The sequence below is a fragment of the Acanthaster planci genome, linkage group LG15 (genome assembly GCF_054643075.1).
Source record: "Acanthaster planci isolate LZ-2023a linkage group LG15, COTS_SCS, whole genome shotgun sequence".
In the NCBI taxonomy this organism is placed as follows: Eukaryota; Metazoa; Echinodermata; class Asteroidea; order Valvatida; family Acanthasteridae; genus Acanthaster; species Acanthaster planci.
In genome coordinates, this window is record NC_141791.1 from 278,814 (window position 1) to 306,249 (window position 27,436).

A 27,436-nucleotide genomic window follows, 5' to 3' on the forward strand; every position below is an offset into this window, starting at 1 on the left:
GACTTAAAAATATATAAATTATAAGAACAAGCATCACGTAGGAAGGAACTTACTTGAGACCCTTGGCCTAGGCTTGACAAACAACGTCGACGTTTTCAACAAAAACAATGAGTGACATAAACACAAGGCGCAACACCTTTTTTTGTCATACGTTAAGAAATAAATGTTCAAAATACTGCCAATGAAGCTGGCCAACATGGCACTCAAAATTATAGGTAAAAAATGTCAACCTTAATTTAGGAAGCTACTTACTTAATTATGTGTTTAAAATGGAGAAAACTTGAATGCACTGAATTGAAAAGGACGACATGCGCATGCGTATCGTGTAAAATGCATATTCACGAGGTGTAGCGTAGTTAAGAAATGTGAATGAAAATTCATAAACCTTAAGATCTGGACTGTGGATCGGCGAATAATCGTAACTATCTCACTTGAGAGTAAGTTAATAAAAGCGTCAGTCAGTCTTTGAAATCTTCCCAACCGGAACGCTGTTTGTTTTTGTTTTGTTTTGTTTTTTGCGAAAAAAATTAGCTTGACGATAATGCTGTCGTTTTCGCAATCACAACTGTTCACAGCATTTAAAACACCAGTTTCTTGGACCATTTTCATGTACACAAACTGGCATTAGCGGTGCCTAAATGTAACTCATAGGCTTAAAAAGAATTTGTGTAGGTTTTAAGTTGTATCCTCTGAATGAAAAAACGAGTTTTCTTACGGACGGTGAAAACTGTCACTAGCTCACGATAACCCCTCAAGATAATGGAGGGGTCCAAACTTCCGATTCGATCCTCGTACGGTACAATGGCCCTCTCCAATCTTAGCCTATCGGGTCCAGTTTCTTGTAATAAAAAATTCCAATTTCCAGACGTTTCAACTCCTACTTTTTCTGCAGTTATTCCATCTTGCCCATTATCTAGGGTAGTCAGTAGTAATCACAATTTTTCTCAAATGATTGAGAATGAGTAGATACATGTGCACTGATGTGACGAAGTGTAGACTCCCCCCCCCCCCACGGCGTCCGTGACATTGGGGCGTGCGCACGAATCACATTCAAGAATTCCAGGGTACAGCGCTTTATTGTTGAAGAAAGAGGTTCAATGTAAATTTGCCAATCACGACTCTTGGCCGTGAAAAATCAACACGTTTTAGGGAAAAAAGTGCCTGTTCATATCTTTCATAAATTTGTTCCGCAGGCCTCGCCTACGTTGTCAACACACGCTCGCTGTCTGCAACGTCCTGTGGTCTATGGGATTTTACTAACAATTCTGACCGTTGAAATGAACAACAGTTTTCTTAATTTTCCTCCCAAAAGTCCACTCAAAACACCGAACAAATAAATCAAAGGATAGCCGAAGTGAATAACAAACACCGAAATCAGTCACTTTTGAACCAAAAAAATACAAATGGTGTTGATCAAAATCGCTGGTGAACTACGCTTGTAGTGGGATAGCACAGTGTAGTTGTGTACCAGTTTGCTATTATTGTATCGTCAAAAGGTGGCAGGTTTCCAACTGATGTGCAGGGCATTGTACTGAGTTAAAAGTCAGAGTACTTTTCAGGAAATTTCCCGCCGCTTAATGACGTCAATATCGAGTCCATCTGCTCCCATAATGAATGCACCATCAATGTGAATGTGCAGAATCAATCATACTCATCAGTGTATCTCAGTTCATTCTTCTCTTTTCAGTTTTCAAGTCACGAGCAGTGGCAGGTGCTCGGGAACAAGTTTCTGGCATGTCGGCCTGTGATTGGGGCAATGTGTTTAATAACTCCATGATCATAGATAATTATGCCTTGACGCGTCCTAGCATGAGGACAAATCAGCGACATGCTCCAAACCAGTGCCCAAGGCTTTGGCGCTAGGACGAAAACTTGTGGCCTTTCATTAACTTCGAAATGCCGAGGCTTTAATTTCAAGTTATCCGCTCAGAATAACGGTTGCTGCAGTGTTTCTTTGCTTTTTTCTTTGAGTGTAAGAAAAATTCTATTGAGCAATATTAGGCCTAAAGAGCATCCTCCACTTGCAGGGGAAAATACCAAAATATGAAAAATCATAACTTTGGTTTTTGTTTTGTTGCTTAATTGTTACAGAGTTAAAGCACTGTATAGATCGATATTAAGCCAGATATTTGATTTGTTCGAACTTGAAGCGACAGCGTGTTGGTAAAAATAAATTTAAAGTTTTTTTTGTAACATGGAACACATGATGGATTGTTGTTATCTTTCTGTAATTTGGCCTTATTATAGTATATCTGGAATAAACGGTGAATTTTTATATCAGACAACCCTGTTTTGCGTTTTGAAACTCCTAGACCTGTATGTTCTAATTTAAAACCTGGCACTTTTGCTTGCTCATGCACTCGGTTGCTTAGGCCTACTTGCTCGCTTAGGCGGTTTGTTTGTTTGTTTGTTTGTTGGGGTGTTTGTTTGTTTGTTTGTTTGTTTTCATGTACATTTTCTTTTCTCTTAATTTTTCTGCTTTGTTAAATTCTATTTAATTTTTCCAAAATTATTTTACTAATTTATTGTTTCTCCAAACTTATCGTAAGTCCAATTATTTACGTTTTACAAACGGGACCCGTCTCTATGGGCTTACTAGGCTTCTTCCTGGTAACCTTGCACCCCCCTTGTGTGTCACTGTCTGTATTTAAATGTTACAGTACCACTGCATTAAGTTTTGACATATGGAAAATAAATCCATCCATCTATCCATCCAAAACACCTGCCTCGGGAAAAGCCTATTCAAATCTTTAGAGTTATAAAACAGGCGAGAGAAAAAAATATATTGAAGTTATTTGGCTTAAAACGTAAGAAAACTAATACAGCCGAATTACTTGCGACTTGTTCTGTAGTTTCACCAGTAACATGGTCTTACGAAGCAGGTGAAATGCACATTACATAAATTCGTGTATAAGGCCTTGAGTGAATGATAGTGGAAGCAGTAATAATATGTTGAAAGCCGTGTGAAGGCTTTTTCCTAAAAACAGTGACCTGTACTCTTGGCTCTTGAGTGGAATGGATAAGAAAACACTGTCGTCATTTTTTTAACTATCAAAACAGTTAAACAAAATGACCAACTTAAAACCCGATTTTCTCAAAAAAATCTGTAACACAATGCATTGCACATTCCAAAATGCTGTTTACGTTCTGTCCTCCACAAATTCATCGAACAAAACAAACACAAACCAATAATTCGTAAGCAGGTGAGCGTTCAGCGGGAAATGCAATTCAATGTCATTAGTGACTTAGGCGTGCATTACATGGTATTGTGAAAACATCAAGCGTAGGCCTAATTGGCTCCATGGGTTTCACCATTTGCCAATCACGTTAATGTTTTTGAGTCACGTGACTGGCAACAATACTCTCTGATATGTTGTGCGTCGCATACGGCGAATGTTGCTTCATTAATTGCTGCAAACTCAGCTTCGCGATTCGTAGGTGAGTGAGTTACGTTTGAACTGGCAAATCGGGAAACATTGATAGTGTGCGTCTTTCAAAAGAAAAGTTATAAAGACTGAAAGGTTTGCTCCCGAAACTTTAGCTTCTCATCATGGCCGAAGCACTGTTGTTTCTCCGCATCATCAAAACCATCATAGGCCTGCTGGGTGTGTTCAACAATGGCCTGGTCATCGTAGTCATAGCTAAGGTAGAGTTCATGCACTCTAAGACCAATGCATTCATTTTCCATCAGGCTGTCATCGATTTTTTCGGATCACTGTTGCTATTTCTCCAGAGCAACATTCCCAACCCTGCTCCTGTGCCTGAGACGACAGCCGGTCAGCTACTTTGCCGTGTTTGGATTGGTGATGCGTTACTGTGGCTTCTCTTCGTCACTTCAACGTTCAACTTACTGGGGTTGACCGTAGAGCGATACGTAGCCATCGTCTTTCCGCTCCGTTACTATAGCTTCTTCAGCCGACGCCCCACCACCGCAATAATGATTTCAAGTTGGGTAATTGGGCTGATCCTCAAGTCCTACTCCTTTATCATCTACAACATTGTTGACGGTGTCTGTCAGTTCCAGCGCGTTTCTGTTTCCCACGTCATGGGTCCTCTCCTAATCTGTCTGCAGTACTTCATCCCAGCTGGAATGATGTTGTTCTTTTACATCCACATCACCATCTCTTTGAAGCGGTGTGCATTGCGGGTTGCTCCGCCACCAGCTTTTCTCACTAAGCCCGGCCCATCCGCTGCATCGACGTCCACAGGCACCACTGGAATGAAAAAGACGTGCCCCTCAGACTCCATCAATTTGTGCACCTCCGGTGCATCCAATACTTTCGAAGATAAAGCAGTGCGCCCCATCAACTACGCCGTCAACGACCAGCAAGATTCTCTCCTTAGGGCCCGCCGTAACACTTTCAAGACACTCGTCATTGTTTTTGTCGTTTTCTTGGTTTGCTGGAGCCCAAGCCAAATAACCTTCTTCATGTTCAATCTGGGCTGGCTTAAGTTGGACTTCTCAGGTCCCTTGAATGTGTTCAGTACGTTCATGGTGGCCGCTAACTGCTGTGTCAACCCAATCATTTATGGCATCAAGTACAAGCAGTTCCAGCGAGGCGTTCGGTACCTCTTTTGTGGTCGCAGAGGACATGAGGAGCTACCAAGACCTTGAAAAGTCGTTACCACAAAATGAATCATGAAAAAAATCATAACTTTAAGCTCTCGGGAAAATTTTCCTGACCTTCAAAGGGAACATTCGCAATGCTTATGATGGGAATGGTCGACATGCCCAAAAATTACAACAAAAAGGTACTGAAACAATTTATCTGCATAATGACAATAAGCTATCACAGGCTTCAGTGTGTTTCTCAGAAATCAAATAGAAGGGTCACAAAATGTCGAAAATGTTAATTTGAAAATTAAACAAAACTTATGAAGTGCATTATGGTATTTATCAAATCGATATGTTCACCGATAAGTCGTTTTGTTGGTCCTTAACTCGTTTGTCGTACGATGTAGGTGTATATGTATTAACTTGTCAACGATTGTTAGTGTAGGCCTGCTCAAGATAATGGACTTAGAAAAATGCCAGCAATTCACGAGACGTAGCTATGTAATTTCCTCGATGAAATGATTCTGAGAAGAAAATATGCCAGGGGTTAAAACACTCTTAAATGGCAGTTCTATTGGAGGCTATATGTCATAATGTAGTCTAAACAACAGTTGTGTTTTTATCCATTTAGTCGAAACCTGATGTCTTGTTGTTTTCGTAAAGGTTAGCAACTCTGATAGAAAAGACCAAAAGTAAATATAAATATGTAGTTTTAGCGCAGTGTCTTTTGTGGATGTCATTTGGTACAACAAACAATAGAACTAACTAGCGTCACACCTCCGCAATAAATCTTCGTGATGTTGTGGCTCTTGTGCGACAAAACGAACGGGGTCGTGTATGGAACATAAAGATCATAAATACTTAAACTAACGTTTAAGACCTTGGTCAGCGGAACGAACGCTGACTAATGCCCGAACCGTAAGCACAGGCGATATAGTCGCGCCATTCTCCAGAGCCAGTCTTAAACGCATGCACTTTTAAGACCAGCCAAGCACATTCCCTTATAAATGTTTTACATTTCAGATAATAAATATAGGAAATAGAACAGGTAATATGGCTGTTTGTGTTATGTGTTTGTAGATAATAAGGATACATGAATTAAATGTACAAATCACAGAAAGAGATTATAAGACGTCATGCAACTCGCGTTTCACTTTATTTAGTAATTTCATTGGCCCATCAACTAAGCTTTCTTTCACGCTCCGCTCTGTTATAGGTAAAGTGTTTTGGCCTACATTTTTGGAACGTATGTTTTAAGGAATATGGATTATAGTGACTGCGATTGCCTGTCTAGTTTTGTTTGCAATTTGTTTCTATTTCTCTTGCAATTGTTTCAAACTTAGAGTGACGAAAATTCCATCATTATTATAAAGTGTATAGGCCTCATTTTGTTTGCATCTTGTGATTAGCTAAAGTACATAAATATTTACTACGCTTTGCAAAAATTATACCTATAAAATCCAGCTGTTTTTCTCTGTACAATAAAACGCTCACTGCAGAAGGTATCTAACATCAGTTTGTTGGGCCAATACATGTTTTGCATGTTTACACATCTAACCACTTCGCATAATAATACCACATACAGTTGTGTACCACACAAAACTGCAGATAGCCAACACAAGACCTCAAGTGAATCGCTTTGTCGCCTTACTGTGCAACTTTGGGTAAAGGTCTTTACTACTCTTGTATAATGTAAATCAAAAGGGGCCCTCTACACCTTTAAGCCATCCATTTTAATTCAAGATGCCAAACAAACAAGTGATGCGTCAAATCGTAACTTCAATTCCTGCATACAGAACACACAAGAAATCGGAGGTCTTGGTATGTCACCAACTTGAATGTATCATAGATATAGTAGTTGGTCAGCAAGCGTGTACAGTGACCTTTTCATTATAAAGATTTGCTCATTAACTTTGACAAATGGTTTCCATGGGAATAAGTGTACCTAAGAACAAATGCTGTTTTGTATCAGACACTACTAGTGGGTGTTAAGAGTGGCATTTATTTGCCATGATTGACTCCCATCGTGGGTCTATCTTTGCGTCATTTGCCATGATTATTTGGCAATTACTCGCATTATGCAGTTGCTCCCATGCGTAGGCTTTTAGACTCTTGTGCTGCTTCCAGACTTTTAATGAGGTGGACATTGAAGTGAAGTATTATTATACAAAATGACTGCCACTGGGAGTAGCAGCGCTTCATTATTTCCGACTGCTGGTGTACAAATCGCGCACGTGCTGATTAGTGTTCAATCTTGTCACAACCCACTCAGCAAAACTGTCCCAGTAGGTCTACTATCGGCAATCCCAGATCAGAAAGAACGGCCGCATTGAAATTAGCTTCCAGGAGCCAGAGGTGAGTTTTATTCCCGGAGGCGAGAACAAGCATGGAGTTCAAAACTTGAAAGGACTGTGAGAAGGTTGAGAAAATTGACTTAGGCTTACTAGACGGTTGGACCTTCCCATGCGCGGACAGGCCCACTCCAGTCAAGGGCGGATAAGGGGAGGGGGCATATATCTAGGCACCATTTCCCTCCCCTGCAACCAACAATCTTTGGTGAAAAATAATGAGAGGAAGGCGATATTCTGTGCATATTTTGTTTCCCTTCTTTCCAAGAGCATGTATATATCCCCGAAAATGTAACCTCTCCCCGAGAAAGGTCACGAACTTGGTTACTTCAAAACGTCCATTTTACAGTTTCACCCTCCCCCAATTAAAGATTTCGATCCACCCTTCATTCGGACGAGCTCTAGGGGAACTAAGATACTTGGACTAAGTGAAATATAGGTGTGCGTATTTGAGGGCGTCATAATCATTTATTTTCCAGAAACAAAAGCTACTCTGTAACTCAATAGTAACTGAACAATCGGCCCAGCTTTGAGTGCCGTCCATTCGATGTATGATCGAGCAAAGGGAAGAGCGACCTCTATTGGCTCACGTTAAAATAAAAATGCAAGTTAAAGTCTGGTGCCCCCGATGGTTCACCACGCAAGCCATGCGAAGCAACTGGAGCTCAGATATCCATTGGTATGATGTTGCATGCTACTTGCACGTGTAATTTGCCCAAAATTGTGCGAAGAACATATCGAGGAAAATGCAACGGATTGTGTAAGTCCAAATATTGAAATGAACGTATTTTCAAAGTACATGCAGAACAAATAGTTGTATACAATTTTATGGAACTATCTGAAACGTGACATTTGCATTCGAAGTTGAAAATTGCCAGTTGCAGTTGACACCGCTGTACCCATGGCACCACTAGTGTGGCAAGGACTCTCACGCCCAATCCATACTTGGCCACACATCCGTTGGCGCAATTTTGTGTCGGCGTACTGAACATTTTCGGCGCATCCACTTATCATCGTGGGCGCAATTTCTTTTGCACACGGACATGATTCTTGACGTTTCCGTTTTCTAAAAACCATTTATTGAATGATTTCACTCACGTTTTGTAGGTATTTTTCAGTCTTTTTGCATTTATCCATTCAATCTAACGGGCTCACTCTCACGGTCACAATCTTTAAAATAAGGTCATTGAGCATTACTTCACTTGACCCCTTATCGCCTCGACGGCTGTTCCATGTCAAGACATCTAATCGGCTGCCCAAGTTTTGGGAGAGCCCATTGGTACATGTAGTATCTTATCGCTCAGTCCGTATATTAGATATGTCTTGACATGTACTATGTAGGCCTAACGTTTCACCAACCGTGCTAACGATGGGGATTGTAAATTTGGGGACCCTGTTCCTATTTAGAGGGAGAGCTACATCTTAACTTTTGAAGCTCAATAACATTACTGTAGCATTAATGTTGCCAAAAAAGGGTAGGGTTTTGAGGGAAATTTTGAGGGGAAACTGTGAGTGTTTTAACACATGACACATCGTGGATTCAAATTTGCATGGTTAGTTTACCAGCAAGAAAGGCACATTTTTTTACAATTTACAATTTGAAATTTCCAAAAAATAGGGTCGGCACAAGAAAGAGAGTGTTGCCTTTGGTTTTTTGGGGGACTTACCAGTTTTACAAGATTAAAATGTCAAAAAATTGGGGGGTCCCCAAGTATACAATCCCGCTAATGATAGGCCTAAGCGCTCCATTAACTGCCCTGTATACCCTGGCCCCTGCACACATTGTTGTTGCGGAGTAACTATAGAATGCAGGGCCATGCACGAACAAGAATCACCATAATCCCTCACTTCAATGTTGCATCATATTGTAGTGACTCCAGGAAGAAGGCGAAAAAGTCCAAATTGAGTCCACGATGTCAAAGGAGTTCTCTTTAAGAATGAACAACACTAAATGAATGGAGAAAAAATCTAAGTCAAAAGTATTCTATAGGTGTACCCAATTGTACAACTTACCAGCAAAATTATTGCCCAAGTTACTGATATGAATGTTCAAAATTCGCTAAATTAAAATACATGAAAATAATCAACTTGTTTTTATTATTTATTTAATGCAAAATCGTGAGCAAAATCATCAAAATCACTGTACAGATTAAATGCTACTTCCTGAACTGTAAGTTTTATACAGACCTTGCAGATAGCGTTTTACAAACTCCCATAAACACATTTTGCCTGGTTTGATTGTGCCAACTGACTCTTCCATCACAGAGTTTGTGCAACCAAATTTCATACATGCCTTCTTGGTGCAGTGAGATGTCAGATGGGGAGTTTTATTCACCTTATATCCTCATTAAAATGGTGAAACTCCTGAGCATTTTTCCCATCTACACTTCAGAAAATCAGCAGCATGTACATGTACTCTCAATCACTGTCAGCTGCATGGCATCTTGACCAGTCACAACACAGCTCCTATCTTTTCCTTTTGTTTTCCTGTCACCCACAAATGAAAGCCAATTGGTCCAATTTGCTATCATTCCAGTGACCAATCATAGCTCAGCTTTCACTTTGAAACCACACAGCCTGGCCTTTTGGTTGCCTGTACCATGGAGGACAATTCTATAATGAAGTTTTTTCCTTTTTTTCCCCAGTTTTAGAATATAATGACCTTCTAAACGCCAATGGGAGCATTAGCTGCTGGGTTAACCGAAGTGGACGTAGTCTACATTGCATTGTGACTGACCTCCATAGTATTAAGTCCTCCTGCTATAGTGACATTTTTTTCAATGGTTTTTCTCACATTTTTAGCGACAGGGGCAACTGAAGTGTTGTTCACAAGTGCCTTTATCCCGAATTCCATAAATGCTCTGTTGAAATAACTAAATACGCCTGTGAGCAATTTTTTTACAAGAAATTTAGGATTATTTCACACTTTTCATAGTGATTCTTGAACAATATACATTGTGCAGTAGTACACATTTGTGGATGCAGTCGGGGGTGGTCCTACTAGACAAACACAGATCGTTCACAACGGAAAGCGTGGAGTCACGCTGAATTTCCTGCAAAATACGTTGTCCACGGGCGTATTTAGTAATTTCAACACAGCATTAATGGAATTTGGGATACAAGGCACTTGTGAAAGACATTTGAGCTGCCCCCGCCAGGTAAGAATGTGGGAAAAATATGTTGCTATGGCAGGAGGACTTTATACCCTGGACGTCAGTCTTAGTGTAAATGAAGACAATGTCCAACCTGGGCTATTTTGTTGCCCCTCCTTACCTAGAAACGTAAAGAAAAAATGCACTGCTATATTATACCAGCCATTTTTTCTTGCTGTTAGTTTCATGAACAGGTGTGTACGTAAGTTTTGCATTTCTTAAACTTAAATTAAAAGTTTGTTATATAATTGCTGCTTTTCACAGGAAACCAAAAACCCAGCGTGCCAAACGTGCCCTGGAAAAGAGAGAAGCAAAGATTGTGGAGAACACAAAGACGTGTACATTCATACGCGGTGGGAACACAAGTGAGACTGTCACAAGAGCTTTGAAAGAACTCTACACTCTGAAGAAAACAAATGGAATTATGATGCAAAGGTAAACATGAACTATTGTTTTTATCAGATATAAACAGCTGAATGCTTGTCCAACACTTGCTCAATAAATAGCTCCTTCATACAAACAATTTAATTTGTGCTGTTGCTTGTTTTGGAATGGAACTAATACTTATCAAGTGATCAAATATCACGGATCAATATTGTCTTCTTTTGTACATTCAGGAAAAACATGATGAGGCCTTTTGAAGACAGGTCACAGTTGGTGAGAAATGTGCATTAGTTTATTCAATTCACGAATGCTTTAATGGATCATGGTTATGTGTCTTTGGTAGCTGCAAATAAATGCTCATTTCTTTAAATTGATGAATTTGGTTGTGTATTTCCAATAGGCTAAACGTATTGTTAGACAATATCAAGAGTATTTCTCTTCAAAATTATTTTCCATCATTTCAGGAACATTTTGCTAAGAAGAACGATTCTTCCCACTTCCTATTTGGCAGTCATTCTAAGAAAAGACCTCACAATTTAGTTTTTGGTGAGTAATCATGCACTTTTCATTACATGGAACCCTTTGAGAGATATTTCATTCTCTTTTTACCATCAGAATGATTTTACTAACTTCCCAAATTGAAACCGAACAAGACTAACATGGCAACATATTTCAGAAATTGCTGCATCACTTGATATTTATGAGATACCACATTGGATAACCTTATTGTTCCCAACTAGAATTTATTGCTTTCTTTTGAATTTTGCAAAGTAATAAACAGTAGCTGGATGTCTCTAATGTTAAACTCAGAAGAGCATGAGTTGTACATACACAGTTTCTAAATAATACTATTTTCTCTAAATATTTTAGGAAGAATGTTTGACTATCAGGTACTAGACATGATGGAGCTAGGAATTGACAAATTCACATCTATGTATGAGATCAAGGTAGGAGAAACTCAAGTGGTTTGATAGAATTGGTGAATTAATTCCTGTCTCTTGTTTTACAATGAGAGTTCTGCTTCTTTTCTAATTTTTGAAATAATTTATCTCTTTCAAATCATCTTATTTTGTTCCAAAAATGTTATTTTTACAGTTTTGTAGGATTTGATTTTGGAAAATATGTCATTCTTTTTCTTTTGTTTTCTTTGGGCAATCATTTTACAAGTTACGTCCAATTGTTGACACTTCAAAATCATTAAATTAGTCATAATTGCCTCAAATTCTGAACAGTTTCCTTTGTCTTTCTATGGTTCTGTTGACAGAATGCAAAATGTACCTCTGGCACGAAACCATGTCTGGTATTCTCAGGGGAATCCTTTGAATCGGAACCTGAGTACAAGAGACTCAAGAATCTTTTGATTGGTAAGAGATCTATGCTGGTCACATGACTAATGCTGTTAAGTCAAATGACTGATGGTAAGTCACGTGATTGATGCTTGTCTCCTGACTACTCGGAATGTGACACCAACAGAAAATGGAGAGAATAGAATATGAAATCAGAGGAGTTGTGTGGTCTAAAAAATGTTGTTTTATGGTGGAAATGGTGTTGTGCCTTTCTCTTGGGTTTAGTCTGTTGTTTACATTGTAAATTTACTTGCTTTCTATATTTACTCACAACAATTTCTTGCGTAGCATTTCTTTGAAGTCAATTCCAGTGCTGACGACATATTTTTATTATTGACACTGTTTTATGTTTTGGATCACAGATTTTTTTCGTGGACCTGTGGTACCAAACATACGCCTTGCAGGACTAGAACATGTAATTAGCGTGACAGCAATCAGTGGAAAAGTCTTGCTCAGAAGCTACAGGTTTGATTGCATATTTACAGTGATATTTGAAATTTTATCACTTGGGCCACAATCAGCCAGGTTGAGATCTATGTAGTTTTTGTCAGAGAAGAAAGAGCTAATCTCCATGGAGTCATGCGCTGATTGGAAGCAATATGTACATGTAGTAGCTTGTCTGTGTTTGCTAAGAACTGCTCAGTTTTTAGGAATGTCACACAACTGAACCACCCTGCTGAGGTTGTTTTAGCCATTCTTGTTCGCACGTAAGAGGTTCCTTTCTGAACTTCAGTATCTTGGCAATTGACTGCGCTAGAAACCTTCACTGGAAGAGGTTTTGTACAGAGACCAGCAAATGTGGTTCTGCTTTTAATGTACATATTTTCCTTTTTAGACAGTTGAAAGTTATTTTATTATTGATTTTTCAGTGATTTCAACAACACACTCAACAAAAACTCCCAAGATTATTTGTGGTCAGAACATGGATGATTTTGCCAATAATACATACTGTAAGCTTCAGCGTAAACATGATGTCGACTTTCTGCAGTGACCAACTCACACGGTCGAGTTTAAATTCACGCACATAGTGCGGCATGCTGTATCTCCGCTCATGCGCTTGACAAATCGGGCTGTAGGGACGGAGGGAACTAATGAAAGGCCTGGAGTTGTGAAGCTTTTGCCAGTTGATGAGATAGTGAGATCAGGTTGCCAGTCCAACCAGGATATGAAATCCTGAAGTACATGTAGAGGGCTGGGCCCTACCCTGATTAATTGTAAGATGAGTGCTATGTACATCTACGTATATGCATCTAAATATTTATGAATCACATTTGATAAATTATTTCTTTAATGAAAAGATGTTTGGGGGAATGGGGTTCAGTATGACTATAAAATATCATTAAAATGTTGATATGTTATTGTTTTTAAGCCTTTTTCACACATTTTAGTTTATCCCAGCTCCCAATTGTAATTGATGTCTCTCTTTGAAATAAAAGTAACCTTTTACAACAGGCTGTAATTTGGGCAAAGCTACGCTCTTATCCATTTTTTAATTTGGTTTAAGAATGCAAACTTATTAAAGTGACTTTACAATTACATTTACTTAAATTGTAGATGCGTTTCAGTATTTATCAAATGCCTTTAGGTTAAAAAGAAAACAAATAAACACAAGCTAATGGCTAAAATATCACAGACAGATTGGAAAGAACTACTCTGATTCATACTAAAAGTTTCGTTTCTCCTTGTTACCACAGAGTCTTGCTGAAGAAGTCTGGTAGCAAAACCCCAAGGGTGGAGTTGGAGGAAATTGGTCCATCGATGGATTTGGTGCTGAGAAGAAGTCATCTGGCATCATTGGACCTTTACAAGCAAGCTATGAAGAAACCCAAACAGCTCAAGGTGATTTGGCATAGATTCCGGTTAACCCTGACTTCATCAGTGAAATTTCTCATTTCCAATTTTTAAAATGGTTATGTGGTCCGTTGTGGAATGCTTTGACCATCCGGCTTCTCAGAATCAAGTCATTCTATGGATTTTTGATCAGAGCCCATTATTTGGGGTCAAAGTGCATGTGTCCTGGACAAGTTTGTCGTTAATAATAAAAAGGAGTAAATGAGTACCCTTCAGGACAGATCGTTAATTAATCTTACATTAAATAGAGAGATTGCATTTCATGTTTTTTCAATGGTCCCTTGCCATATGAAGGAACTACATGTATTACTGAGTACCAGCTTCAAACTGTCCATGGCAATAATGAGCATCAGTTACCAATGGGATCTCTGGAATGACATGTTAGCAGAGGTAATTAAGAAAAAACACAACTGATGTGTATTCTTATTGTCATTTTCCTTTGTTCATCCTAGCCCAAGAAAAAGAAAAATATCAAACACGATGTCTTCGGCACCAAGCTTGGCCGTATCCACATGGAGTCTCAGGACTTTGATAAGCTACAAACCAGAAAGATGAAGGCTCTAAAAAGACAGAAGCCAGCAGATGACAAGAAAGAGAATAACAAGGAAGTAGAGAGTAAGAAATCCAGAACTGATGATGATGCTGCCAGAGATGGGAAGAGTATGACTTGAAGTTCCAAGTCAAATACTAAAGACTCACTTATCTCGTAGACCCCATGATCACAAGACTTCTTTCTTTCTTTCATACCATGAATCTCCTGCTAAATCCAGTAGTCAACTTTCGAGAGGTATTGGTGGATTCACTGCAGTTCCAGCTTTCTGAGGTACTTGGAATAGTCGCTAAAAGAATAACCTTTAGAGGAAAACACGAAGTCTCTGAAGCAGTATTCAGTATTCCTCGGTCCCTATTTCCAATAAGTCGCTTGGCAAATCTTACAAATCCACCTCCCAATATGCAGATGATTTTACGTGATCCTGGAAGTCATTTCAAGCTGTAAATGAATCCACTAGAGTACATGTATATTTAGTTGCTTATGAACTGAAAAATCTGCCATGAAGTCTCAGGTATTTTTCTGGCACAGCAAAGATTGATGTGCATTATACATGTAAATACAAGGTGGAAGTATTTATGCCACGACATTTTTTCATATAAAAACCAGTTTACTTTGTCACTTCTGTTCATTTTGATATTGATGCTGTTTTCCTTTTACTCAAAGATTTTCCTTGATTGTAAACTAAATTAATGGAAAAATAAATCAGTCTGTAAGCATGCAGCTTGGCATTTAGGCCGATAATGTGGCCTCTTGCTGTGAGCTTTAATTTTTGGGATTGGGCAATATTCCATTTCTTTGAGAGAGCATGGAAAGAAGTGTAGAAAACAAGATTCATGTAATCTGGAGAGATTCTCTGTCAGTATCACAAAATAGCGAGCCTGGTTATTCTCGCTTGTCCCCTATGATTGATTACGCTTCCAGCATTCTGACTAATCAAAGTCACAGCAGCTGCTGAAACGGATATTGTGGGTGACGAGGAAGGGGAGTCAGGTTGGCAAAGTAGTTCTTTCCTCGCCTTCCACCTCTGTGGTCCCGGGTTCGATTCCAGGCCTGGTCCACACGTGGATTGGGTTTTCAGTCCCTACCTGACTCTGTGGGTTTTACCCAGAATATTCCTCTGGGGTTATTCTCCCACCTCTAAAACTGTAACTGCTTCTTACTGTCTCCCCTTTACTGAAGTTGGTGAATGTGGGTCGTTTGGCGGCTGCCTGAGGCGCCCTTGTATGCCATTGGCTCAACCATGTTTAAATGTCTTCATTGCACAGCGCATTTGAACATATCTGTATGAAATTTACGCTTTATAAATGAATTGTCAAATTTTTAGCTATTTCTGGTCTCAAGATGGTCGATTGCTTTACAGCTATTGACACAAAGGCCACAATTTTTGATTGTACAGGTTCACAAAGAAAAACAACTATGATGGAAATCAATTTTCGTTACAGTAAAGTTGCAGGAACCAGACAAATTTCTTTGTTATAACCTGGACTTTATTATGAGTGGAAAAATGAAGAAAATAATTTAATAAATTGGGATTCTTAAAATCTGTTTTTTGTAACAGCATATTGTTATAATTCTTTATAACGAGAGTTGACTGCATATCAGATGGTCCCTGTTTGTACAGCAAAATCCAGTAATGATTTGCAATGGTTATTCTCGGTGAAACATACATGTAACTGATTCACTGAATGAACTTGAACATTATAAACACACAAAGCTATGTTTAACTTCTTTATTCAGAACTGACTTGTTAATACACGAATTATGTACAAAGTAACAAGTAATTGCAAATATGGTTCAGGAACCAGACCTTTTATTAATGTTATACGTACATCACTTGACTATCACTTGACTACCAGTCATTCAATATTCTCACGAAGCAACTACAAACACATAGCACCAAAAAAAATAAAGTGCACAAGGTGATTTCAGTGGGACTGAAGTGAAAGAAAACAGGACACTAATCCGTAACATGAAGCTTGATGTCCACTTGTGAATGACAGCTACACAGGACAATAAGCTGGCATGTACCTCTGCAGAACAGGAAAAGTTCTTAGTAAATTCTTACCCAAACGTTGTTGCGTTTCCTGTTGGAAACTTGCATTATATGCCGATGGCATTGAATTGCATGTCTCTTTGGTCATTTTGTTCCCTACCCCCTAAAATTACCTTGTGAAAAATGAAAGTCTAACTCAAATGTAGTTGAAGGTAACAATGTGTTCACACTTTATCTCTAAATTCACAGCACTATACTATCTAAACACAGACAGAAAAATCAGGAACAAAAAAATTCAATGAGTAAAATGAGGGTTAAAATAAGAGAATAATACAAGAGTTAAAGAACAATTGCTGTACAATATGTACAAAATTGAACACTTTCCTTTTCAAATAAAAAGTCAACCAAAACGTAATAAACATAAGTACCACATTTTTTGGCTACTTCGTAAATGTCTTTGGGATTCTGTTGAAAGATGTACATAAAAATCCTGAAGGCTCCAAGTTCCATTTAATGGTGCTCCTTCCTCTTAATGTTGCTGACATCAAGTGTGTCTCATATGTTCAAGCAAGACAAAGAGCATGATCTTTAATGACCACTAGTTTAAAAAGAAAACTGGACACCTGACAAGTGATTGTTTTTTTTTCCTTTTCCAGCTATGGATTAACCTTTTCACAGTAAGTTTGGGTAACACGACAAATTGGTTACAGATCTGTGTGTAAATAAACTCCAACTCCTGCATTACGTGAGACAGTAACACAATTCTTTATTCAGTTAATTATACTGGTACTTGGGATAAATATGCTAACAGATGACTTAAAAAGTAGGTTTCCTAGGTGATTAAGCATGACATTACATAGTGCAGACAAAAGTTAATATGATGGACCAACTAAAAATAATTTGATTTTGTTACCGACACTTGAGTATAAAGGTAAAACACAAACAAGACTATCTTTCATCATCAGACCAAAAACATTTCCTCAGACTATGAAAGTGAAGTTATGATGATTAATTTTGATTTGTTATGTGCAGAGAAGTTAAAGCCTATTCATTGATGCCATCTGTGATTCAGTTTCGACATTGTGGAGATCAAACATTACCCTCTTCAATGAAGTGTGGCATCCCCTGTTTTTGTATTTTTCCAAAAATTTCTATTTTCTTTCTTTCTTTTTTACTATAACTATCTTTATCATTTAGGTAAATATACTTAAGAATGACTTCTGCACGAAAATAATTGGAAATTAAACATTTTAACTGTGACATTTGGAGGAAAAGGTATTTCTACAATTGCTTCTTGGTGTCTTGCACTCATTGGGGAAGTGAGAGTGGTGTTATATTGTGCTATTCCTGCTGTTTAAGTCTCAAGAATATCCTTGAGTAATTACAACAGCTCTGGTGAAAATGATGAAACTCTACCAAGAATGTGCATCTTATGACACATCTGTAAATGGAAAAAAAGGTAAGAGACTGGTTAATATTCTTAGCCAAGTTGGATATGATAGCTTGAGTACAATGCAGTGTGTCTCATCTTTATTCATGTGTTGGAATGCAAAGCTGATCACTTGCTCATACAGTTTCACACAGATTCTTCAAGCAAACCTAATTTGGTTGCAGGTTCTGCAGATATTGTAAATCATTGGCTTTGGTTTCACTTTCTAGGCTTACTATGTATTGTGGAATTGAATTGTAAAAGGTGCATACATGTATGAGTGTGACCTTCCCTCAAGTAGCAATGGGTATGATGACTCCACAATCTTGATCTACTTTTTAAGATCCAGGTTTGAGTTAGAGCTTTTTAAACATACAAATACATTGCAATACTTACAACTAGCTGTGGTGTCTCTGAAGCGTCGATGAAGCTGATCTTGGTTGAATTTCACAAAGGCATCATATTGTTCTGCAGAGACAGATAAGACAGTTCGGTACAATATTTAAATACGATTGACATGAAATGAAAGATGATAATATTTCTTAGAGGTTTATCACCTCATCACACCTTTCTGTTTCACAATCTGATAGTTACTTTTTTGACACTTAACATTTTCCTTTCATTTCAAATAGGCAGGTTGTGTAAGTAAATTTATTTGTTTAGTTCCTTTCGCCTGTGGTCCACTTAAAAAGGTTCATCCTTTGAATTTGTAGAGTTTATTATTTTCCTTGTGTCCATGTCGCACAGTCAGCCAACGGTAGTCGCTTAAAATCAAACAATTTATTGACTTTAATACAACCAGTCATGCAAGGCAAGAGACCTAACGTGACGTGTCTATATCCTTCAGGCTGTATTAAACCTCCATGTACATTAATGTCCATGGACATGTGTAGATGCATAAAGTCTTGCTGGTTCATCCTTCCAGGATATCCTCCCATAGAATTAAGTGGTTTAGTCAGGCAGGACCGTGACTGTTGAAAATATAAAATCACTGCCATAGATTTCCTCAGCTTTGCAACTGTACAGGGAGAATCCTGCAGTAGTTGGCTGATTGAAGGTTTGACAATAGGAGATAGAACTGGTTCTTGATTGCAAAAATATTATTTAGTCACTCTTCCTTCAACACAGTTGGTAAAAATATAGTACTCAGAACTACATATGTAATTTAACCTAAGCTGTCTGGAGGAGTTGAAGAAAAATTCAAGATACACGTCTGAACGTTTTATCTTTAAGGTTGTTTCATAACGTAAAGCTGAATGCAAAATGGTGAATAAATTCATTGGTGACATTTTAATTGTCAACCTTGACCAGGTCCCCTGAAACCAAAGGAAATTTGATGACACATACATTTACATATAATTGGTCACTGTAGTGTGGATATATAGCCAACATGTAGAAATAGAACCTGGATGTCGTTTGTCCTTTTAACAACTTCTATTTTATATTATACCGGTAAATTGTGTGATAAAACTCTTTGTAAATACCCTATGAGCTGCCATTCTGAGATACATGTACAGACTACTTAGAGGCAAAGGAAACATCAGTTGATTAAGATACAGACAGGGAAATCAATCAACGATTCACTACAGGTTGTCCATTCTGCCAGTTTGCCCCTATTAAAACCAACTGGTCAGGAAGTAACAGGTGAGTTTGCAAGCTCATAGGAAGCCGTGACCACATTCTGGTGAGTGACAGATAACCAGGACTTTCAGGTTTATATTTTGTCTAGAACTTAAGGTGGAGATCAAAAACTGGAAACCAGAACACTTGTTTTGACGACAGTTGTGAACAGAATTTAACAATGCATGTAATCCTTAAAATGTGTTTCAATGCTTGTACAGTGTGAAATGCAATTAGTCATTTGAATGTTACAGGTGAGCACTGTACAATTCATGTATCAATTATATTTTCTATAAAAACCTACAAGTATTGTAAGTCTAATTCCACTGAAGCTCTTAGTAAGCTTGAAAGTTTTTCCTTCTTGTTTAGCTGTGGGCGATGGTTGTCTCATTCATTCACGGCGCTGGCAGATGGAGGAAGTAACCAGTTGGGTATACCCCCCCCATCCCAGCAGTCCTTCCAAACCGGATAGCTAACCATGCCCCAAAGGGAAATCAAAGACAGATTATGAATAACGTACCCACAGGTGTACCAAGGGAAGTTAATGCATCCCCAGATAGAGGGTTTGCAGTGTTTACTCATCAATTCAATGGAATATTTCTGTTATCAACTCACGATTCAAAACCTCTGGGGATATTAAATGCCTTCCCTGTCAGAATGCCGAACCAAACCACATCAGTTTGCATTGTGTCGATTCAAGACGCATATTGCTGTTAGAACGTGTTCAGTCATCTCTGTCTTTGCAAAAACAAGCTAAGCCAGAAAGAGTTATTTTTTATATACTTCTGAATCCCAAGTCAACAGTTTTTTTCACTCCAATTTACCAGTAAGTACTGAACCTGTCATGCACAAGTATGGATTGAAAGCTTCATGGTTAAAATACCTTGGAAGTACTTTTCACCTTACCTGCTAGTTTACACGAGAGGACCTTGTCGTAGTCCTCACGTATTCGTGCCTCTTGTTCCTTCAGCATTCTCTCACAGATAATAATAACTTGCTTCAGGGTGAACATGGGTTGATCTTTACTCCCCTGAGGCCCGGCCCCTAGCGAACTACCCCCTGACGATGTGTTGGGTGACCCTGGTGCACCATGGTAATGCGCCATATGACTAGGGAACGATGATTGATGGATCATGTCAGTGACCTGAGGCTCAGAATCACCAGGTTCGCTGCTGGTGCCTGCACCAGCATCGTTGTAAGACTCTTCAAGATGTCGTCTTCTTTTCAGCCTCTTCCATTCTAGACAAATGTTGGCTGCTAATTGACCTGTGGAAATTCATTGAAAAGAAATGAGAAAGCCTTACACATGTTAAGGCAGCTACAATATTGACTGAAATGGACAGGTACATGTAGGGGGAAATATCAGTGTACATATACATGTGTAAGTTTGAGTGCTTCTTGTCCATGGAAAATAATTCTTGGGGTTATCAAAAATTTGTATACCATGTTAGATCACAAAAATTTGTATACCATGTTAGATCAACAGAATACGTACATGTTTAGGCCTACTTGCTTGATTTTTAAACAATCCTTCATCATTTCATGTAATTTTCCCACCTAAAACAGTCATGACAGTCAACGGTGATCCTTTCTGAACATCAGTATGTTGTTAGCCTTCATATGCCCGGATTTATTTAATTTTTAGAATAAATATGACTCTGAAACCATCGTAACTATCATTAAGTTTGATCATAACCACCATAATGTCTTTATGATGGTTATAACTTCAAATGACCATCACTGACCACAGCCACAATGAACTACATGTAGGCCTAGGCCTCAACTAGATCAAATAAACATGACGAACACAATCATGTTCTATGCTGACACAAGGTCGTTCTTTGTTCAGTTTCCAAAGAACTCACGACTGTACAAATTACCAACATTATGTTGTTTTTTTTGGGGGGGGGGTTTAAGAACGGCATTGACTTTCCCGTACGTGCGCAATACGGATCAGCTGATCGTCGCATCACAAAGCAGTGGTACATGGTCGGTGGTGGTGAAACAACATGGCGAACAAGGAAACTTACCCGGCGACATCCTTGGCGTAACTGGAGGAAATGCTGACGGCTGTCGACATGACGAGGACATGGCTGATGTTGGTGATGAAGGAGACAAGAGAGGGGTACATCTTCGTCTTTTAGGAGAGGCGGCTGGGCTGTGTAGAGGATCGAAATCGAGTGTCCGTTTCAGTGTTGCGCAGGCCATTTTCTCCAAAAATCCGGCAGTCAACTAGTCTGAGATTGATCACTTTGGTCAGTGTTCACCGGATTATTCAGCAACGATGTGTTCCGAAAACTGGTAAATACCTTATTTAATGTTTAATCTATACAGATGAGTAGAAATATTGAATATTTGGCCTTCAAAGGGCCAGATGATTCTCGATGGAATTTTACGTGATCACTAGCACTAGCTACACAGCAATCCAAAATGGGCGACGTCTGGTTAACGTACATTTTAATAATGCAATCGTATATTACAGCCTCGATTTCAACACGCTAAATGAAAACAAAACTAAATCCGTCAACAGAGGGCTTCCTTTACGCTTATCGTGTAAGATGTAAAGGGTTTCCTTTTTTCACATCAATATCACATAAAACTATTCGCAACAGCATATTAACTAAACATGCAAAAAATAACGTTTTTCTCAATTCATTTGAACTTCAAGGGTTTTAAATGTTAGTCCAATAACGCCGGAATGGGCGCGTATTGGGAATTACTCTACGCGCGCGTGTTTTGGAAACTCGTTCTCTTGAACTTATTCTCATAATAAAAGAGCCATGTACTGCTGTTGGCCTGAAAGTCGTTTATTTTTTTTTTCTTTCTTGTACATTAATTTTAACCGCAGATGAAATTATGCCCAAGGTAAGCAACTTACTGCGAAATGGCTTCCACCACCAACGGTCAAGGTATCATCGTGCGTGGTCGACTCCTACTGGTATCGGGGATGATCTTTACCACCGATCGCCCCCCACAGCAACAGTCCACGACACTAGGGTGTGGAAAACCGTCATGGACCACTTAGATATCCACAGTGACATTCTACATCGCCAGCGACGAGACACAGATAAGAGATTTGTTATGACAACCATTGATGATATCATGGCTGAAGTGACAGATGCCCTGGACAGAGCAACCACCACTTTGGCAGAAGGGTGAGTTGGTTTCCAAAAAAATATGGCATTCTACACTTTTATTCATGTTACATAGTTCCATTTATGTAAGTTTAAAATGTTGGAGGTCCTAAGACCGCCTGTTTTACGCCAACTATTTTGCACATCCACATCAGCATTACACAAAAGCAAACAGGTGACCATTGTACTGTGTTGTACAGGCTACTTCAAGCAAGCACGGTTGTATTAGGCTACACTCCTACTTTCTTTAGTTCCATGCAACCAACATCTCCAAGATTCTTTAATTAAATTTTTTTACTGAGACAACAGCTCAAAATCATATTCTGAGTGGTGTTGTGTACAGTTCCATCCATCTGAAGCATTCTTCCCCGGATCTTGTCCGGTGCAAGATGGCAGATGGCATCCCTGAGGAACTGCTCTTCAGCCTTGAGGACGAAGGAGAGATGACCATTGATATTAGCCCAGGAAGTTCCAACGATTCCTCCACACTCAAGGGCTCCTCATCAGTGACATCTAGCGATACACTTGTAGCACCATGTGATGGTACAGAGGAATGGGGGATGGATGGGTATAAATCTGAGATTCTAAGTCCTCCCATGGACTGCGAGAAGTTGCAAGGTAAAGGGTCTCCAGGGAGGGGTGATTCGGGGAGCGATGGAAGGGCGGAGAATCAGGAAAGTCAAAGAGGAACATGGAGAGATGCCATCTGCTTCAGACAGTACCACAGGTACAGACAGTATAGAAGGGCAACATGCTGAATAACGTTCATTTATTTTACATTGTCTAGTTTTTACGTGTGTTGATATTGTGATTTTGATTTTTCTAAAGTCTGCAGGCCTTACATATCGATTATGAAGTAAAATATAAATCGTCATCAACCATTTCTCAAGATGTAATTTTCAGCCTGAGCGCTCGATCACTAAGGAGAATAAAGACAAGTCGCCCTTAACTTTCTACCGAGTCAGGTTAAACCATCCAAAAATGTCTTGGAGGAGAGCCCATGAATCGCTGAGAAGGAGAAGAATATGGAACAGCAGGGGGAGGTACGGGCGAGATAGTCGGCTATGGTCACCGCAACTCAACGTTTCCTGGACAAGCATTGAGGAAGAAATCAAGGTTAAGAGTCACTCTTTGACTGGATGGAGTAGGGGTTATCAAATCCTCAATTTTTGACATCAACCAAACTCATCATGAATGATCTTGAGACATTCAAGGATGTTCGTATATCTCATCATATTACCAAAATTGATTCAGTGAGGGATCATCTCTGCGATTCAAAGACGCTTCAAGTGATTTTTTACTAGCGATTTAAATTTGAAAGGTGCAAATTCCCTGTGCCTGTATTTAAATATTTGTATGTTATCCCCCTGAATTAGAAACAAGGATTGCTTTCGTCACCGTTGAATTTGACAACTTTGGTATCTCCAGTGTACCTCCCTATGGCTGTTGATACGACAAATGAGGAGGAAACAGCGAAAGATGTGGCAAAGAGATTGCAAAAGACGGATAGGAAAAGCTTCGATGTGCACAAAACGCAAGACAGAAAACAGGGAAAAGAAATCGTTATTCCGAACGATCGCAACCACAAATCTGCATCGCAAGACAAGCAAGGTAAGCAGGAAAACTCTGCATTGAAAGTAAAACTTCCATCAGAATCTCATCACACCAAAGATTCATCTACCATCTCAGCAGCTTGTCAAGTTGGTGGAAAGAGGCACAAAAACCAAGGAAACAACGCAGCTAAGCAAACAAGTAAGAACGTCCGATGTATCAACGCTTCGGCCAAAGAGAACGTGGCTGAAGCCAATGCTAAACTCGCGTCCCTCATGGAACAATACGTCAAAGCTGAACCATTCGTGCCAAAAAGTAAACCCTTGCCAAAGGCTTCAGACTCAGCGTGTAGACGTGGTAAGGATACAACTATAACAACAAAAATTGGCGGGAAAGAAAGCATTTCTCGGAACCAAAACGTGGCGCAAAAGAAGAGGGACGTTCTTGCAAAGGAAAAACGCACAGAAGGAAAAGAGAAGGATTGCTTGAAACCAGTACAAGAAAACAATGAAGGAGAGTTGCGTGTGCCGAAAGAGCGGAGAGGCACACCAAAGCCACCGAACCAGAAAGCAGAGACATTTCGGAGTGAGCAACATCCGATTCCTGTCATCGAGCAAGGAGTGGTCCATCATCGACATCAGTCTCCTCCAAGAACCCAACAAACAACAGAAGGCAACAACCGAAACACAGGACCGACGGTAGACGGAGATATCCAGGCAACTTGTGACAACAGTGAGAAGCTCAGCAGTCTCCCAGACAAGGAACTCTCTGGAAGACTCCTGGTGGTGCCACATCCAGGAGGACAGCAGGAGGTTGGATCTGCATTTCATACTCACCAGATGCCACACCAGCAAGCAAGTGGGCCGCCACTTCGTCAAGAGCAGGTGATGTCGAGTATTGAAGCGGGTTACGGACGAGGAGGTGCGCCGCCCGGTATCCCTGCCCCCGCTCTGTGGCACCCACGTCCCGGTACTGCAGCGGCTGTCTCGGCGTTCCGTCATCGACACCCTGGACCTGGTATTCCGCCACAGATTCCCAACCAAGTCCCTTACATTAACTTACCTCTTGCCAATTGGACTACGAATAGGTTTCCGAATCCCCAGCATCCTCGTCAGCATCACCCCATGCAAGGAATGCCGAATCACGTACAGCAACCATTCGTGAATGGTCGACATCCACCGGACCAGGTTTTGCCGATGATGCACCCGCAACAGGCATTTGTAAACGGGCGCCAACAGGAGCCAATGCCGGCCAAGCAGCCGGAGCAGTCATTTGGGAACAATCAACAGCAAGGTCAACTTCAAATGATGCAGCTACAACAGTCATTCTTAAACGGGCGTCAGCAGGACCAGATAACACAGCAACCGTTCGTAACCGGGAATCAGCAAGATCAAATCCCGATGATGCAGCCTGCGGCACACGGACAGCCTCAACCGATCGTTATGCTAGAAGATCCGTGCATTTTGTTCGCCCAGCGGAACCAATTGTAAGTTAGACTACTGCAAAGAGAAAACTATGGGTTTTTTAAAATTTATTGTATTATTGCCGTCCACCTATATGAATGTCTCCTAGTTTCTACTGTAATAAAATAACGCCAATTACATTCCCTCCCTAGATTGAAAGTTAAACGATACCTTGATTTTTTTTCAAAAGATAAATCACTTTGAATACATTTATTCTACACTTTCTGCTGTTATATTATTGCAGTCCACAAAATGGCCAAAACAACAACAATACTAGGATTAGATGCCAGCCGCGTCCACAAGAATCTACCAATCAGCCGCAACTCAGCCTACAGAATGCACATCAACTAAATCTCCAGGGGCAACATTATCATCGGAATACTCAACAGCCGTTCCCGAATATCCAGTATCAACAAGCCAGCAATCACTACAGCCATGCATCACAACTTCAACAACAACAACACTACCAACAACAACACCAACAACAACATTAACCGCAGTAGCAAAAATAACTATTCCAACAGCATAACAGCCAAGGAGTAACCGTTTCGGTTGGCGCGCCAAGGCTTATTGCATTATTTACTGCATGAAAATATTTACTTTTCAGACCTATTGTAAACATTTGAGATCTGAAAGAAGAAACCCTGGTTGGAAAAAAGTCATCGAACATTTTGAGGTACGAATAGAGTGCATGTAGAGGGGAGACTTGTCTCTTGTAAATGAAGTGACGACGAAATGCACAAACCAGAAGCAGAGTCGATTTTTGCGCCACAGTGCCCTTTACGAAATTGAGTGGGGGCAAAACTGATTAATCAAGTGTAAAGTACCTTTGGATTTATACCTTTTGGACCATACATACCGGAGTAAATTAGTAACGCGTACTGAGCATGCTCTGCGTAAACGTGCACATACTTGCGTGCCTCATGGCGCGCCTATGCGGTGAGTACCAAAAAAACACGCCCTCTTTTGTTCCGCTCGGAGCAGATAATGGAGATCAGTGGTGTAGAGTGCATATATAATTAAAATAGTGGGATATTTAAATTGTACAATACCAAGGGTATTACGCAAGGCATGGTGGGAACCAACATAGTGCGGCAAGATCGTACCCATGGGAATGTGGCTGGTTACGGGAGTGACCATGCAACAGGTACAGCCCCCTCAATGTCCAGAACTGTCACGTGTTCTCTTGAGTCTATCACACCCAAGTATTTACCTTGAGTGTTATTTCCGGTTGTAATGTTTTATTATTACGTTGTTAGGACTTCATTTATAACTAAATGCATCATACCATAGCTTCGAACTTTTAAATAGTCTTTGTCAAGTTTAAAGTATTTATCTGGATTAGCCTCAGGACATTATCCTCTGATTCCTACTAATTTTCCTACATATTTTTACAATAAGTATTCAAAACATGTCACTTTTGGGCGGACCTTGTACATAATTGTGTAACAGGCTGTGGAGAGAGTAGAAGAAAATCAATGTTCGTTTCCACGCATTTTTCTTATTTCATTAAATAAAACAAAAATTGGTATGATATTGTTTTGGCAGTTTTAAAAAGGTTTTAACTATCTGCCCTAACAAATTGGTCGAAAACAACACTTGCTATGTGACGCGTATTCCCAGCACAAACTTCATTTTTCTTTCCACACCAGTACTTGTCAGATTGCAACGCTCTACACCAACGCAAGTGACAAGTAGGACTTTCTGAAAACAGTAGTATCTAAACTGGGTTTTGTGTCACGCTAGGATAAGCTTAATCTTCACCTGTTCAAGAGAAATGTCAGATGATGAGATTAGATGTCCGTGGACTGTCATTAAAACCATGACAACCCAACAGTTATCACTCATTCTGATCGCCCCCTTCCGGAAACCATCCATTTGTTGAGTTCGTTCTGACGTCTGCACTGAGGTCGATAATGACAGCAAATGACCTGCAGTGAAGTGAGCCAACGTGGATATCCATTCAAGTTTTCCCCCTTTCATTAACGGGTGTAAAGTAGTCTAAATTCAACCCGTTAATCAGTATGAAGTGAATGACCTTGAGTTAGCAGGTGGAA

The 27,436-nt window shown here is 39.7% G+C and overlaps 4 protein-coding genes across 4 annotated transcripts; 3 read left to right on the plus strand and 1 right to left on the minus strand.

Annotated features, from left to right (window-relative positions):
* Positions 1 to 3,424: 3,424 nt before the first annotated feature.
* LOC110974408 (cholecystokinin receptor-like) lies at positions 3,425 to 6,014 on the plus strand. The gene has a single exon (XM_022226015.2). It carries the CDS (start codon positions 3,551 to 3,553, stop codon positions 4,613 to 4,615), a length of 1,065 nt encoding a protein of 354 aa, XP_022081707.1. The 5' UTR covers positions 3,425 to 3,550; the 3' UTR covers positions 4,616 to 6,014.
* A 284-nt stretch (positions 6,015 to 6,298) lies between these two features.
* rpf2 (ribosome production factor 2 homolog) lies at positions 6,299 to 15,730 on the plus strand. The gene is made up of 10 exons (XM_087146846.1): positions 6,299 to 6,376; positions 6,801 to 6,910; positions 10,320 to 10,490; positions 10,673 to 10,712; positions 10,904 to 10,985; positions 11,310 to 11,386; positions 11,704 to 11,803; positions 12,148 to 12,250; positions 13,480 to 13,624; positions 14,089 to 15,730. Exons 1-10 carry the CDS (start codon positions 6,299 to 6,301, stop codon positions 14,305 to 14,307), a joined length of 1,125 nt encoding a protein of 374 aa, XP_087002972.1. The 3' UTR covers positions 14,308 to 15,730.
* A 174-nt stretch (positions 15,731 to 15,904) lies between these two features.
* Positions 15,905 to 21,913, minus strand: LOC110974584 (akirin-2-like). Its single transcript, XM_022226332.2, has 4 exons — positions 21,262 to 21,913; positions 20,138 to 20,497; positions 18,008 to 18,079; positions 15,905 to 17,623 (listed from the first exon to the last, which is right to left on the minus strand). The coding sequence occupies exons 1-4, from the start codon at positions 21,437 to 21,439 to the stop codon at positions 17,613 to 17,615; spliced, it is 621 nt and encodes a 206-aa protein (XP_022082024.1). The 5' UTR covers positions 21,440 to 21,913; the 3' UTR covers positions 15,905 to 17,612.
* A 69-nt stretch (positions 21,914 to 21,982) lies between these two features.
* LOC110974639 (uncharacterized) lies at positions 21,983 to 27,226 on the plus strand. Its single transcript, XM_022226442.2, has 5 exons — positions 21,983 to 22,386; positions 22,709 to 23,092; positions 23,331 to 23,481; positions 23,742 to 25,402; positions 25,624 to 27,226. Exons 1-5 carry the CDS (start codon positions 22,088 to 22,090, stop codon positions 25,871 to 25,873), a joined length of 2,745 nt encoding a protein of 914 aa, XP_022082134.2. The 5' UTR covers positions 21,983 to 22,087; the 3' UTR covers positions 25,874 to 27,226.
* Positions 27,227 to 27,436: the final 210 nt, after the last annotated feature.

What these genes read in the sequence shown, in the direction of transcription:
- LOC110974408 (XM_022226015.2), top strand. Translation starts at nt 3,551, where the DNA reads ATGGCCGAAGCACTGTTGTTTCTCCGCATCATCAAAACCATCATAGGC.
- rpf2 (XM_087146846.1), top strand. Translation starts at nt 6,299, where the DNA reads ATGCCAAACAAACAAGTGATGCGTCAAATCGTAACTTCAATTCCTGCA. An exon ending in ACAAGAAATCGGAGGTCTTG is followed by an intron (nt 6,377 to 6,800) that starts GTATGTCACCAA and finishes CGTGCTGATTAG; the next exon opens with TGTTCAATCTTGTCACAACC. An exon ending in ACTCAAGAATCTTTTGATTG is followed by an intron (nt 11,804 to 12,147) that starts GTAAGAGATCTA and finishes TTTGGATCACAG; the next exon opens with ATTTTTTTCGTGGACCTGTG.
- LOC110974584 (XM_022226332.2), bottom strand. Translation starts at nt 21,439, where the DNA reads ATGGCCTGCGCAACACTGAAACGGACACTCGATTTCGATCCTCTACAC. An exon ending in TACGCCAAGGATGTCGCCGG is followed by an intron (nt 20,498 to 21,261) that starts GTAAGTTTCCTT and finishes GAATTTCCACAG; the next exon opens with GTCAATTAGCAGCCAACATT. An exon ending in CCTCTCGTGTAAACTAGCAG is followed by an intron (nt 18,080 to 20,137) that starts GTAAGGTGAAAA and finishes CTGTCTCTGCAG; the next exon opens with AACAATATGATGCCTTTGTG.
- LOC110974639 (XM_022226442.2), top strand. Translation starts at nt 22,088, where the DNA reads ATGCCCAAGGTAAGCAACTTACTGCGAAATGGCTTCCACCACCAACGG. An exon ending in ACCACCACTTTGGCAGAAGG is followed by an intron (nt 22,387 to 22,708) that starts GTGAGTTGGTTT and finishes TGTTGTGTACAG; the next exon opens with TTCCATCCATCTGAAGCATT. An exon ending in TGCTTCAGACAGTACCACAG is followed by an intron (nt 23,093 to 23,330) that starts GTACAGACAGTA and finishes CTACCGAGTCAG; the next exon opens with GTTAAACCATCCAAAAATGT.